Source organism: Mizuhopecten yessoensis, unplaced genomic scaffold, assembly GCF_002113885.1.
Source record: "Mizuhopecten yessoensis strain PY_sf001 unplaced genomic scaffold, ASM211388v2 scaffold716281, whole genome shotgun sequence".
Classification (NCBI taxonomy): domain Eukaryota; kingdom Metazoa; phylum Mollusca; class Bivalvia; order Pectinida; family Pectinidae; genus Mizuhopecten; species Mizuhopecten yessoensis.
The window spans coordinates 290,483-306,034 of record NW_018480038.1 but is presented as its reverse complement, the minus strand read 5'-3'; the positions used below and the strand labels follow the sequence as shown (position 1 = coordinate 306,034).

Below are 15,552 nucleotides of genomic sequence, written 5' to 3'. Positions count from 1 at the left end.
ATGGTATATACCAATAAGTAATTAGATATACCAATAAGTATTAAGATATATCAAAAAGTATAAATGTATACCAATAAGTGAATAGGTATATGAATTAGTATAAATATACCAATAAGTATTAAGATATACCAATAAGTGTACAGGTATATAAATAAGTATTATGGTATACAGGTATATTTTTAAGTGAAAACATACCTATAAATATAAATGTTTACCAATAAGTGTACTGAGGTATATATAGGTAAGAATAAATATACCAATAAGTATAAAGGTATACCAATTAGTGTAAATGCAATATATACCAATAAGTGTGATGGTATTCCATATCATAATCTTTTCTACAACAGATCAATATTTTTTGATATACTAAAACTGATGTTCCTATTTATATGGATTCATCAGAAGTTTAGTCAATAACCTGTGGACAGTAGAAGGTGATATATATAAAATTGTCTGATGACAAAACATATATCCTGCGATTGCCTGGTGTAATATTAAGCTAGCTGGACACAGTGTGTCTGTCCACTGTCTTCAGGGAACAATGGCCATGGAGAACAATGGAAGTATTGATCTGTATGTAGCCATGTATGTAACTTCCTGTATCGACTATACACAACCAATATCCTTCACAATCTAATTACCTAGCCTTTTACTGCTGTATCACAAATAAAGCCAGCAAATTAGTATCTCCGTCCTCCACACACGCGGATACGGAGGCTGACAATACACAGGTAATGGTAGATATATACATGTATACACCCCCACATTAGCTCAGTAAATGTCACAAAACACATTACAATGCTAATACTGGCTGTTAACTTATAGGCTTATTTATAAAACAATGGATTTTTAGCAGCAAATAAAATAATTCCATACCAGCACCAATATAAAGTATGACTTTTACATCATAATATACAATGATACAATGATACAGTAACATGGAAATGTGAGACATTTGTCATATAATCTATACATCTAAATAACTCCATACATTTGAAGAGCAATACATACATGTATAAATGACACACGCTGTTTAAAAGATAAAATGATTAAGAGTAGCAAAATGCTTTAATCATATTGTCCCTTCTGTCACTGCACTAGAGTCATTCTCAATAACCTGCTGTAAGGACTTTATAATAATTTAAAACAAGAGGCCCAGAGGGCCTGTATCGCTCACCTGTTTCTTTTGTTACATGCAACTGACATATAGGTAACTTAAGACCAAATTTGGTAACTAGAACACAAGACATTTTAACATCTCTTAAACGGTTCTGAAGATATTGTTGTTTGAAACTTGAAATTTTAATGTTAAAGCTTTTAACTCATATTGACCTTTGACTCCCGACTTGCACTTAAAGTTGACCTTTCACCTTATTACTGTTATAAAGAAAACAATTCACACAGCTGATCTACATAACATACCCAAGTATCATGACTCTAGTCCAAATGGTTCTTAGGATATTGTTGTTTGAAGTTTTTAACATAATTGACACCAGTGACCTTGGAAGTAAGTCAAGGTAATTTTAATGAGGAAAATATATAACATTTCATCCCAGGTACATACTGGCCAAATATCATGACCCTGAGCCTTATGGAAATTAAAAAGAAGATTGTTGAAGCCTTTGACTCATGTTGACCTTTGACCCCAACTTGCACTTAAAGTTGACCTTTGACCTCATTACTGTAATAAAGAAAACAATTTGCACTGTTGGTCTACATAACATACCCAAGTATCATGACTCCAGTTCAAATGGTTCTTAGGATATTGTTGTTTGAAGTTTTTAACATAGTTAACCGCTGTGACCTTGAAAGTAGGTCAAGGTCATTTTAATGAGGAAACTTTATAGCACTCCATCCTATGTACCTACTGGCCAAATATCATGACCCTGGACCTAATGGAACTTGAGAAGAAGATTGTTAAATATTTTAACCAAGGTTGACATTTGAACCCCCCACTAGCATTTAAAGTTGACATTTGACCTCATAACTGTAACTGAGAAAAATATTCGCACTGATGGTCTACATAACATACCCAGGTATCATGACTCTAGTTCAAATGGTTCTTAGGATTTTGTTGTTTGAAAATTTTCACATATTTGACCAAATGACCTTGAAAGTAGGTCAAGGTCATTTTAACGAGGAAACTTTATAGCACTCCATCCCAGGTACCTACTGGCCAAATATCATGACCCTAGGTCCTACAGTTCTTCAGAAGAAGTCGTTCAAAAGAAGAAAAAGTTAACGGAACGACGACGTACTACGGACGACGGACGACGCAGTACGGCATAAGCTCACATGGCCCTTTCGGGCCAGGTGAGCTAAAAATTTCTCTTGCGAAAAGCAAATTACTGTCTGGTCAATTTATTGTATATAATACAAAAGTGAAATGTCTTCTATTACCAGTATAAATGGGACAAAAACAAACACAATAGTGGGCATGTGTGCTTCAAATTTTAATCATAAAAGTAACATTTTATTACAAATTTCACAACCAAACTAATTGTATTACCCTGTCAATAATTCCTTGAAGTACTTATCTATATCCCTCTGCAAAAATGACAGCCAGCACTATCAATAACAAGCCTAGATTTGGGGACAGCCAGTTATATCAGTAACAAGCCTAGTAGGTTTGGGGACAGTTAGCACTATCAATAACAAGTCTAGATTTGGGGACAGCCAGCACTATCAGTAACAATACTAGGTTAAGGGACAGCTAGCACTATCAGTTACAAGGCTAGGTTTAGGGACAGATAACACTATCAGTAACAAGCCAAGGTTTAGGGACAGCCAGCACTATCAGTAACAATACTAGGTTAAGGGACAGCTAGCACTATCAGTTACAAGGCTAGAACTAGAACACTGACAGGTCAGTAAGGGCCCCGTCTTGTGGCAATATATCCCCCATAATCATCAAGAAGCAATTTGCCTATAAAGCTGAGCTTGACGATTGACATTTGGACTTCAAAAAGAATCGCAAGGAAGCAAAATATACATTTTACATGTACTATGATGTGAGTCTTGTTTCCTTCCACTTCCATATTTGCTGGGCTAACAGAAATGTAAATACCGGTGCAATACTCATTTGTTAGCTTTGATTTTTTTTATTTCACCTTATATACCTCCTCCATCAAGAGCCAGGATCAAAGTCAGAGATCCACTTTATCTCTGACCTTTGGACACAAATAAACTTGGCCATTAACCCAGTGACCCTGATCTTTGGTCAGTTGACATATTCTTTAATTCCGACCAACTTTACTTCTTAATATCATAACAAAATGTTAATCAGTGACAAATACAAAACTTGACCTTGACCCTTTGGACCCCGTAACCTGGACCTAAGGTCAGTTGACTCTGTGTTAAGTTCTGAACAACAATGCTTCATAATGTCATAACAAAATGTTCATCAGGGAAAAGGTACAAACATTAACCTTCACCTTTGACCCAGTGACCTTGACATTTGGTTAATTGACTCCTTGTTTAATTCTGAGCAACATTGCTTCATAATGTCATAGCAAAATGTTCACCAGTAAAAAAGCTACAAAATGTGAACTTGACCCCTGACCCGATGACCTTGACTTTTGGTCAGTTGACTTCTTGTTTAATTCTGATCAAATTTGCTTAATCATGTCATAACAAAATGTTCATCAGTGAAAAGATGCAAAATTTGACCTTGACCTTTGAATATAATGACCTTGACCTTTGACCTCGATTTTTTACCTCAGTGTGTCTCTTTGTTTAATTCCGAACAACCTTGCTTCATAATGTCATAGCGAAATGTTCACCAGTAAAAAGCTACAAAATTTGACCTTGACCCCTGACCCGATGACCTTGACCTTTGGTCAGGTGACTCCTTGTTTAATTCTTATTAACTTTGCTTCATAATGTCATAACAAAATGTTCATCAGTGAAAAGATGTTAAATTTGACCTTAACCTTTGAACCTAATGACCTTGACCTATGACTTGACTTTTTACCTCAATGTGTATTTTTGTAAACTGAACATTTTGACCAAGTTTCATGTACATCGGTCAATAAATACCAAAGTTATCAGCTAGGAACAAAATTTGTGGACAGACGGACAGACAGACAGACAGACAGAGTGATTACTATATATAGGGCACCCGTATCTCCGATACAGGGCCCTAATTAGGGACAGCTAGCACTATCAGTTACAAGGCTAGGTTTAGGGACAGCTAGCACTATCAGTAACAAGGCTAGGTTTAGGGACAGCTAGCACTATCAGTAACAAGGCTAGGTTTAGGGACAGATAACACTATCAGTAACAAGCCAAGGTTTGGGGATAGCTAGCACTATCAGTAACAAACCAAGATTTGGGGACAGCTAGCACTATCAGTAACAAGCCTAGGTTTAGGTACACCTAGCAATATCAGTAACAAGACAAGAGGCTCAGAGGGCCTGTATCGCTCACCTGGATATCTAAGCAATCATGGCAAAATATTCTCCAAATGAGATCCATAAAGGGAATATGCCAGACACCAAGGCCAATCCTTGAAGCATATCTGTATTAGATTTTTCATGCCCAGCAATTTAATGTATGGTTATGGGGTGGGGATCTCAACTGTTTCATACTGTGACTCAGAAACTAGGTTCCTAGGGTTGTAGCCAGACCCCAGGATCAATTCTAATATCATGACTGCATTTGTCTCTTTTGCCCAGCATTTGTATTTATAGAATTCGGGTGGGGATCTAAACCATTTCAAAGTTATGACCCAAGGGTTACGTCTGCAAGGGTGGGGCAGACCCCAAGGCCATCCTGGAAGCATATGTGCATTCATCTCTTTATACTCAGCAATTGTATAAATGGTTATAGGGTGGGGATCTCAACTGTTTCCAAGCTGTGACTAAGAAACTAGGTCCCGAGGGGTTCGGTCAGACCCCAGTGTCTATTCTAATATCATGAATACAATCGTCTCTTTATGCCCAGCATTTGCATATATAGTTTTGGGGTGGGGATCTCAACCGTTTCAAAGTTATGACTCAGGGACTATATCTCCAAGAGTGTTGCCATACCCTAGGGCTTCCTAGAAGCAAATGTGCATTCTTCTTTTTATACTCAGCAATTGTATATATGGTTATACGGTGGGGATCTCAACCATTTCCAAGTAATAAACTTTTTTTGGCCCCACCCCCTAGCCCGGGGGGGTCAGCCCCAACATTTACACAATTTTGAATCCCTGCCTCCCATGAATGCTTCCGACCAAATATGATCGATATCCATGGCATGGTTCTACAGAAAAAGTCATTTATAGCAATTTAGCCGAATTGCCCACTTTTGCCCCGCTCCTCAGCCCCCTAGGGATGCTTCCAGTCAAATTTAGTTGAATTCCAATCAGTGGTTAAGAAGAAGAAGTCGTTTAAAGAAATTGTTGACGTACGGACGGACAACTGACGCCACGGTATGGCATAAGCTCATCTTGGTCCTTCGGACCAAGTGAGCTAACTAGGTTTAGAGACAGCTAGCACTCTCAGTTACAAGGCTAGGTTTGAGGACAGCTAGCAGTATCAGTAACAATTAAGCCAAGGTTTGGGGACAGCTAGCACTATCAGAAACAAGGCTAGGTTTAGGGACAAATCAAAATGTGCAGTTCCTGAGATGGCTGCTGGTAGTTCACTAATTTTTAAGAAATAAAGCATTTCTCTCATTTTAATCTGGTTCTGACTGGCTATTCTTCAGTCATTTTTTTTTCCATCTGCATCTGGCATTTGATTGTTTTATTTGTTTTCGCAAGTGACAAAGTTTCTGTTCTGCCAAACAAGATTCCTATATGGTCAATTGCTCACTTTCAATTTTCCAAAAAATACTCTTCCTTTGTCACTTTGCTTTGACAAAGACCTTAAATAGACATTCTGAGTGAAGTTGGAAATATCAACAGAAACTATCTAGATTATCCCCACTTCTTCAAGGCCATAATTATAACAGATCAAGGTTTTTACTGCTACTCAATACAAGGTTCTGTACACAGCCTAGCCATTGTTATCAATGTCAGTATCCAAACAATTCAAAAATACAATACCAACTAATCTATAAAACAAACTAATCTATAAAACAAACTAATCTATAAATCAAACTAATCTATAAAACAAACTAATCTATAAAACAAACTAATCTATAAAACAAACTTATCTATAAAACAAACTAATCTATAAAACAAACTAATCTATAAAACAAATACAATACCAACTAATCTATAAAACAAATACAATACCAACTAATCTATAAAACAAATACAATACCAACTAATCTATAAAACAAACTAATATAGATAGTTTTAGCTGTATGTTCTATAGAACCTAAATGCATTGATGCAATAAGATGATTTTGACATAACAAATACGAATCTTCCTCAAACCAGAAGCCTTGTGAGCTGAACTACATACAAGAAGTGTCTTATATACATTTACAAGTTTATAATGCGACAGACTTTCTCTGTACACAGAACCTAGCTGGGCTACAATAAACCTGTCACAAAAACCTGATGCTGTGAGCGTCTGTGTTCTGAGTACACCCAGAACACAAAGCTTATTGGTCTCCAATGCTTCTTCTAAATGTAAATCTAAAATGTTAATTTAGCTCTTTTTGTCTCAAGGCAGTTGTTAGGAGAGTCTCAACAGCACCATATAGAAATACTTAACATGTCAGTATACTACCCTGTAAAGTGATTTCACTTGGAATTAACACGCTTCTAAACACTGCTTTGACACTCACACCGAGGACACTTATTGATTATGAAGGTTTTATAAAACAGCAGCCCAAAGACAAGTCAATTTTCTTACAGACACCAATCCCTACATCTGCTGCAGAAATACTAGACACATCATAATAACTTATGCAGTAAACATTTGTACCTAGTTTGTATAGATATCAATGGATCACTTAACCACCCAAATATGAGATGGTATAGCATAAGGATCAATTGGTTATATTACTACACAGCTTTATAATAACAAGAGGCCTACAGTATTTATTTTTGTTGTTGAAATATATACCAATTTGAGTAAAAAATTGTTAAGTATAATGTTAACTTTGTCAGGACCATGAGCTGATCATTCCTAGACCGATTTTCAGTTAGATCGGCCTAGCAGAACTTGACTTGAAGTTTGAAATAGTTTTTCAAAATGGCGGGCGTAGCGGCCATATTGGATTTCTGATTGACCCGTAAAATATCAACACTTTGCCAGGACCATGAGTCGATCATTCCTACAAAGTTCCAGTTCAATCGGCATAGCAGAACTTGACTTTAAGTTTGAAATAGTTTTTCAAAATGGCGGCCGTGGTGGCAATATTTGATTTCTGATCAACCCGAAAAATAACAACACTTTGTCAGGACCATGAGTCGATCATTCCTACAAAGTTTCAGTTCAATCGGCCTAGCAGAACTAGACTTTAAGTTTGAAATAGTTTTTCAAAATGGCGGCCGTGGCGGCCATATTGGATTTCTGATCGACCAAAAAAATAACAAAACTTTGTCAGGGAGATGTTAGTAACCTTCTCATGAAATATTAATGAAATCCCTTTGCCAGAATTTCAGCTTAAGTTGAAAATGTAAAATGTTAACGGACGACGACGAAGGACGAAGATGGATAGCAATGTAGGTCACTTGAGCTAAAGCTCAGGTGACCTAAAAATTCAGACAAATATATTTTATCTGAGACATTTTGTAAAAATTCACTCAAATGAAATGAGACCTTGTTATGATGAAATAGCAATTTCAAATTTCCATGGATTATAATACTTGAATATCAACATGATTATATTCACAGAATTAACAACGCATACTTACAAATCAATAACAAAAAAGATATTCCTCACTTAAGTAACAAAGTAACATTTTAGCTGTTACACCAAATCTACACTATTGTGACATCCATCTACTTTCAATAACTCAAACACAATCACAGGTTTTATCAGTAAGGTAGCTAAATTCTATCCTTAAGGAGAGTAACTCAAACTCAAATCACAGGTATAATTAGGGAAACATATCCTCAAGGGAGACAACTCAAACACAAATCAGGTTTAATCAGTAAGGGCTATCTATCCTTAAGGAGGATAACTCAAACTCAAATCACAGGTATAATTAGGAAAAACATATCCTCAAGGAAGACAACTCAAACACAAATCAGGTTTAATCAGTAAGGGCTATCTATCCTTAAGGAGGATAACTCAAACTCAAATCACAGGTATAATTAGGGAAACATATCCTCAAGGGAGACAACTCAAACACAAATCAGGTTTAATCTGTAAGGACTATTTATCCTTAAGGAGGGTAACTCAAACTCAAACAGGTATAATTAGGAAAACAGTGAATATACATATAGTAGCATACACATATCTGACCATTGTTAAATCAGCACATACTCAGAGGTGAATCTGATTGAGATCATAATGTAATCATAATCAGCAAATAGACTTTTTCTTTGAGCAACTTTACTTCAAACAAATTATATTACTCCATGTATGTACATGTATAGATGTACATCAATAAGCATACAAGAGATAACAGTAAAGACCTTTATAAGGATGCTGCTTAAATGAGCATGTTTACAGTTCTTAAGTTTATAACCTTACCTAGCTTGCCAGACTTGGGTTCCCGTTTGGGCGGAGCATCGATGCATGGAAATCCACCACAGTTAGAGAAACATAGGAGCTTGTTGAGGTACATGAAGAAAATGATGAGAACGAGCAGGAAGGCCCCGACTGCCCCAAGGAAGGCGATGGCAGCCCCGGGGACTGTAACAGAACCAAGGACAAACATTGGACTAGTGACATGTAACACATACATACAGCACTAATTACTGTAATCACCGCCATCACCTATATACAGTCACCAGTACATCACACAGTATTACGCTTACTAACTTATTGATTGACATTTTATACAACACAGAAAATACATTAAAAATATGTAAATGCCCACATGAAAATGAAAGTGAAAGTTTCATTATCAGTATATGTATGAAATAATATATGTAAATAAAGAGCCACTGCTACATTTAATATCTGGAAAAAAAAGAAAAATGATTTGTTGCTTTTCTAGTATCTAACAATTAAACGTTCAGATCGACAGCGGCAGCACACATAAATATACACTTAAAACAAGTCATTACCATATAAACAAGTCATTACCATATAAACATAGATTACCATATTACCATATAAACATAGATTACCATATAAACATAGATTAACATATTACCATATAAACATAGATTACCATATAAACATAGATGTACACATAACCATATAAGGTTAATATCACATTCATCTTCAAGTTAAATCTAACATCACAAATAAAATACTTGTTCATGAATATGTACCACAAAAACTTGTAAATACATACAAAAATGTATGTATCACTGTAAATACTATGTATCATTGTAAATACTATGTATCACTGTAAATACTATGTATCACTGTAAAATACTAAGTATCACTATAAATACTATGTATCACTGTAAATACTATGTATCACTGTAAATACTAAGTATCACTGTAAATACTAAGTATCACTGTAAATACTAAGTATCACTGTAAATACTATGTATCACTGTAAATACTATGTATCACTGTAAATACTAAGTATCACTGTAAATACTATGTATCACTGTAAATACTATGTATCACTGTAAATACTAAGTATCACTGTAAATACTATGTATCACTGTAATACTTACTAAGTATCACGGTAAAATACTAAGTATCACTGTAAATACTATATATCACTGTAAATACTAAGTATCACCGTAAATACTATGTATCACTGTAAATACTAAGTATCACTGTAAATACTATGTATCACTGTAAATACTATGTATCACTGTAAATACTATGTATCACTGTAAATACTATGTATCACTGTAAAATACTAAGTATCACTGTAAATACTAAGTATCACTGTAAATACTATGTATCACTGTAAATACCATGTATCACTGTTAAATACTAAGTATCACTGTAAATACTAAGTATCACTGTAAATACTATGTATCACTGTAAATACCATGTATCACTGGAAAATACTAAGTATCACTGTAAATACTAAGTATCACTGTAAATACTAAGTATCACTGTAAATACTAAGTATCACTGTAAATACTATGTATCACTGTAAATACTATGTATCACTGTAAATACTAAGTATCACTGTAAATACTAAGTATCACTGTAAATACTAAGTATCACTGTAAATACTAAGTATCACTGTAAATACTAAGTATCACTGTAAATACTAAGTATCACTGTAAATACTAAGTATCACTGTAAATACTAAGTATCACTGTAAATACTAAGTATCACTGTAAATACTAAGTATCACTGTAAATACTAAGTATCACTGTAAATACTAAGTATCACTGTAAATACTAAGTATCACTGTAAATACTATGTATCACTATAAATACTATGTATCACTGTAGATACTATGTATCACTGTAAATACTATGTATCACTGTAAAATACTAAGTATCACTGTAAATACTAAGTATCACTATAAATACTATGCATCACTGTAGATACTATGTATCACTGTAAATACTAAGTATCACTATAAATACTATGTATCACTATAAATACTATGTATCACTAAAATACTAAGTATCACTGTAAATACTAAGTATCACTGTAAATATTATGTATCACTGTAAATACTAAGTATCACTGTAAATACTATGTATCACTGTAAATACCATGTATCACTGTAAAATACTAAGTATCACTGTAAATACTAAGTATCACTGTAAATATTATGTATCACTGTAAATACTAAGTATCACTGTAAATACTAAGTATCACTGTAAATACTATGTATCACTATAAATACTATGTATCACTATAAATACTAAGTATCACTGTAAATACTATGTATTACTGTAAATACTATGTATTACTGTAGATACTATGTATCACTGTAAATACTAAGTATCACTGTAAATACTATGTATCACTATAAATACTAAGTATCACTGTAAATACTAAGTATCACTGTAAATATTATGTATCACTGTAAATACTATGTATCACTGTAAATACTATGTATCACTGTAAATACTATGTATCACTGTAATACTTACTATGTATCACTGTAATACTTACTAAGTATCACGGTAAAATACTAAGTATCACTATAAATACTATATATCACTGTAAATACTATGTATCACTGTAATACTTACTATGTATCACGGTAAATAATATGTATCACTGTAAATACTATGTATTACTGTAAATACTATGTATCACTGTAAATACTATGTATCACTGTAATACTTACTATGTATCACTGTAATACTTACTAAGTATCACGGTAAAATACTAAGTATCACTGTAAATACTATATATCACTGTAAATACTATGTATCACTGTAATACTTACTATGTATCACGGTAAATACTAAGTATCACGGTAAATAATATGCATTACTGTAAAATACTAAGTATCACTGTAAATAATATGTATTACTGTAAAATACTATGTATCACTGTAAAATACTAAGTATCACTGTAAATAATATGTATTACTGTAAAATACTATGTACAATGTATCACTATAAAAATGTCACCCATGCATGTGTCCATACTACACCAGGAAACCCCAAAAAATGCAAGTGATCATATACTTACCCAGAAATGGTTACCTATAACCCATGTGTCCATAATGTACCAAGCAATAAATGATGGAGGTTTATTTTTATAAAATGTGAAGTCCCACATACCAAAAGATGCTCCAGTCAAAATCTGATGAAAAGTCCTTCAACTGTACAGAAGGAGTAGGATTTTAATCATTTTCCTTAATTTCCCCTATTGTGTGCCACCCTATATAGCTACTGTCCACAGGGGATCCAGGAGGGCCATTTACCTTAATTTCCCCTATTGTGTGCCACCCTATAGCTACTGTCCACAGGGGGTCCAGAAGGGCCATTTACCTTAATTTCCCCTATTGTGTGCCACCCTATAGCTACTGTCCACAGGGGGTCCAGAAGGGCCATTTACCTTAATTTCCCCTATTGTGTGCCACCCTATAGCTACTATCCACAGGGGGTCCAGAAGGGCCATTTCCCTTAATTTCCCCTATTGTGTGCCACCCTATATAGCTACTGTCCACAGGGGATCCAGGAGGGCCATTTACCTTAATTCCCCTAATGTGTGCCATCCTACTGTCCACAGGGAGATCCAGGAGGGCCATTTACCTTAATTTTCCTCTATTGTGTGCCACCCTTCTGTCCACAGGGGATCCAGGAGGGCCAATTACCTTAATTCCCCTAATGTGTGCCATCCTACTGTCCACAGGGAGATCCAGGAGGGCCATTTACCTTAATTTCCCCTAATGTGTGCCACTTTACTGTCCACAGGGAGATCCAGGAGGGCAATTTACCTTAATTTCGCCTATTGTTTGCCACCATACTGACCACAGGGGATCCAGGAGGGCCATTTACCTTAATTTCCCCTAATGTGTGCCACTTTACTGTCCACAGGGAGATCCAGGAGGGCCATTTACCTTAATTTCGCCTATTGTTTGCCACCCTACTGACCACAGGGGATCCAGGAGGGCCATTTACCTTAATTTCCCTATTGTGTGCCGACCTACTGTCCACAGGGAGATCCAGGAGGGCCATTTGCCTTAATTTCCCTATTGTGTGCCGACCTACTGTCCACAGGGAGATCCAGGAGGGCCATTTACCTTATTTTCCCCTGTTGTGTGCCGGCCTACTGTCCACAGGGGATCCAGGAGGGCCATTTACCTTAATTCCCCTATTGTGTGCCGACCTACTGTCCACAGGGAGATCCAGGAGGGCCATTTACCTTATTTTCCCCTATTGTGTGCCGACCTACTGTCCACAGGGAGATCCAGAAGGGCCATTTATCTTAATTTCCCCTATTGTGTGCCACCCTACTGTCGACTGGAGATCCAAGAGGGCCATTTACATGTACCTTAATTTCCCCATATTGTGTGCCATCCTAGCTACTGTCCACAGAGGATCCAGGAGAGCCAAAACCTCAACTAATACAAAGCTGAGTCTCTTAGCCTTAAAGGATGCTACTGATTCAGACCAATCCAGGTTAAAATCCTTTTTTTTTGTATTGAAGGAACAGCATTTTAAAGATTTATTTTTATTTCCCCTAGAAGGCCCCATCCCTCTGCCTCCTGGGACAGACCACATCGCTAACTAAGACAAAGTTGAATTCCCTTGGCCTAAAGATAATCTAGACCAAATTAGACTAAAACCTCTTTACCAGTACTGAAGCAGTGGGATTTATAAAACATATATTTCCCCCAATAGGACCACATCTTTACCCACCCTTTATAAAGCATTTAGCCCCTCGGCTTCAGGGTGCTTCAGACCAAACTACAGGTAAAAAACCCTTCACCAACATCTTATCTTGTTTTCCCTAAGTGGCCAGTCCAAATCAGTCTGTCCCTAGAACAGCCACCCCATCCTATTTATTTCCCTTGGCTTAGTAATGCAAACTACACCAATTTTGATCAAATCCATACTCTCTGGTTGTACAACCTAGGCCCTAGGCCCAAGGATATTCCAGATCAGATTCAGTGAAATTCTGTTCAGCCCTTTTGAGTAAGTAGTATTTTAAAGGAAAAGTGTATCTTTGATATACTTCAGAAAATGACAATAGCTCACTTGGCCCTTCAGTAGTAATGTTAAAGCACTTGAAAACCAGTGAATTAATCTGTTAAATTGAGTCATTTCAACCAACTGATAATCGTCATCTAATGAAGTGATATCCGTATCCATCTGATGTACGGGTATCTATTTTTTCATTTGTATTCAGTTTTTTCTACATGTGGTTGATAAGCTTAACAATGGAATCAAGACTGCTTTATTCTCTTGAATTGATCAAACTTCATAGATTTTTATGTTATTTTTACAAAAGATAATAATCTTGGACCATGGTTTAACATCTGATAGATGTGCCAACGTCATCATGTGACACCAACTTTTGTTCTTGTAATTTTTGTATCAAGTTTACAAACAGATTGCATCATGTCTAGGTGTTTCTTTGTTCTGGCTATCAAATATTTTGTAGAACTGAAAAAAATGTGTTACTTAAAAGATCTGGTTTTCAATCCAAGGTCATCATACACACTTTGGAGCCCCAACAGCAGGTCAGAGTCCACCATTGTTGAACTTGATAAAGTAAACCAATAGCCAGAACTCCACTGAATACTTTTCACAGTTAGTCATTTCTGCTGTGGTCATTAAAAAACTTGTTTGCATAAACTTCAACACTGTTTTAAAGAAATGAATGGAAACATTAAGTTTGTCTGGTCTTTATATCCCTCTTTGTTTATAACCTGGTTATGGATTCTCTGTCATCCTTATAACCAATTGTCTGAAATAGGAGGCATTACCAACTGATTATAGGTTATAAATCGATCATAGTGAAATCACCATCCTTCAGATGACAGATATATAAGAGAACCATTCTACCCCAAGGATTTCTATATACAAAGATCACTTACCCAAAAAATAATAAATATTCAAACAGATATATAAGAGAAACAACCATTCTACACCAAGGATTTCTATATACAAACCGTGTAGATGTTGATCTCCCATGCTATCCAGGTTCAAACAGGCTAGTTATCTGTAGGGATTACAACAGTAAGTATAACATTGGGAGTATAAACTAACCGATACAGTGTCAATGGGTTTTTAATTTGTCACTCTAAAGCATGGTAAGACAAGCAGTATTAGAACGGAGACTTTGGCATAGATCTTCCCTTTCAGAAAAATACAAACAATGGTTCTATATATACATGTTCATGTTAGTAATTGGATCAGTCAGCCTAGTACCTCTGACACCGGCCCATGTATAGCTCTATAACTGGAACTTTTCATACAGAACATGATTGGATTATGTGAAGATCTGAATGTGAATGTTCATGTTAATTTAGTATGTACATAATGTGTGACACAAACTGTGGTTATTTCTAATTAAATTGTATCCTTAATGTACATCTGTGATGAACATGCTCAGTGGTGACTTCATTAAGGCCAAATATAGTCTATGGTAGAACTGACCTACTGTTCAAATACATCTGTTAACAACATGGTTCCATTATGTTTAGTGTACATATGTATGCTTAAGGATGTACACATCTCACCTCTGAGAAGTCGAAAAATTCTGGTATTAAACTTTTTTTCTTATATGGACTTTTTGAAAAAAGAGTTAGTGGCATAGTAGACAAGAGGCCCATGGGCCTGAACGGTCACCTGATATATTTATACAGAGAGTTGATTTTGTTTTTAACATGAACAGAAATATTATTCAAGGTGACAAAAAACAATAAAACCACCTTATTCAATATCTAGCATACAGATTTCAGACTAAAAAGGATTTTAAACTAGCACCTCTGATTCTAAACAAGGAAAATGAAGAAATTTTAGCACACTGACTCCTTTGAGCCCCACCCTACAGCCCTTGGGGGTAGGGCTGGCTCAAAATTTTCAAAGTATCAAACTGTCAACTCAAGGTTATAATTCCAATCAAGTTATTAACATGTAATATTCAAAGTAT

The 15,552-nt window shown here is 35.5% G+C and overlaps 1 protein-coding gene across 3 annotated transcripts in view; it reads right to left on the bottom strand.

The window, feature by feature from the left end:
• LOC110442579 (synaptotagmin-14-like) overlaps positions 1-15,552 on the bottom strand; it is a 113,981-nt gene that overhangs the window by 70,092 nt on the left and 28,337 nt on the right. For 2 of the 3 annotated variants that reach the window (XM_021486256.1, XM_021486257.1), the window contains exon 2: positions 8,587-8,748. In XM_021486256.1, coding sequence (XP_021341931.1) covers positions 8,587-8,748 — 162 coding nt within the window. Of the gene's footprint in view, positions 1-8,586; positions 8,749-14,569; positions 14,645-15,552 lie in introns of those variants that run through there. The other variant, XM_021486255.1, reaches the window with a different exon arrangement.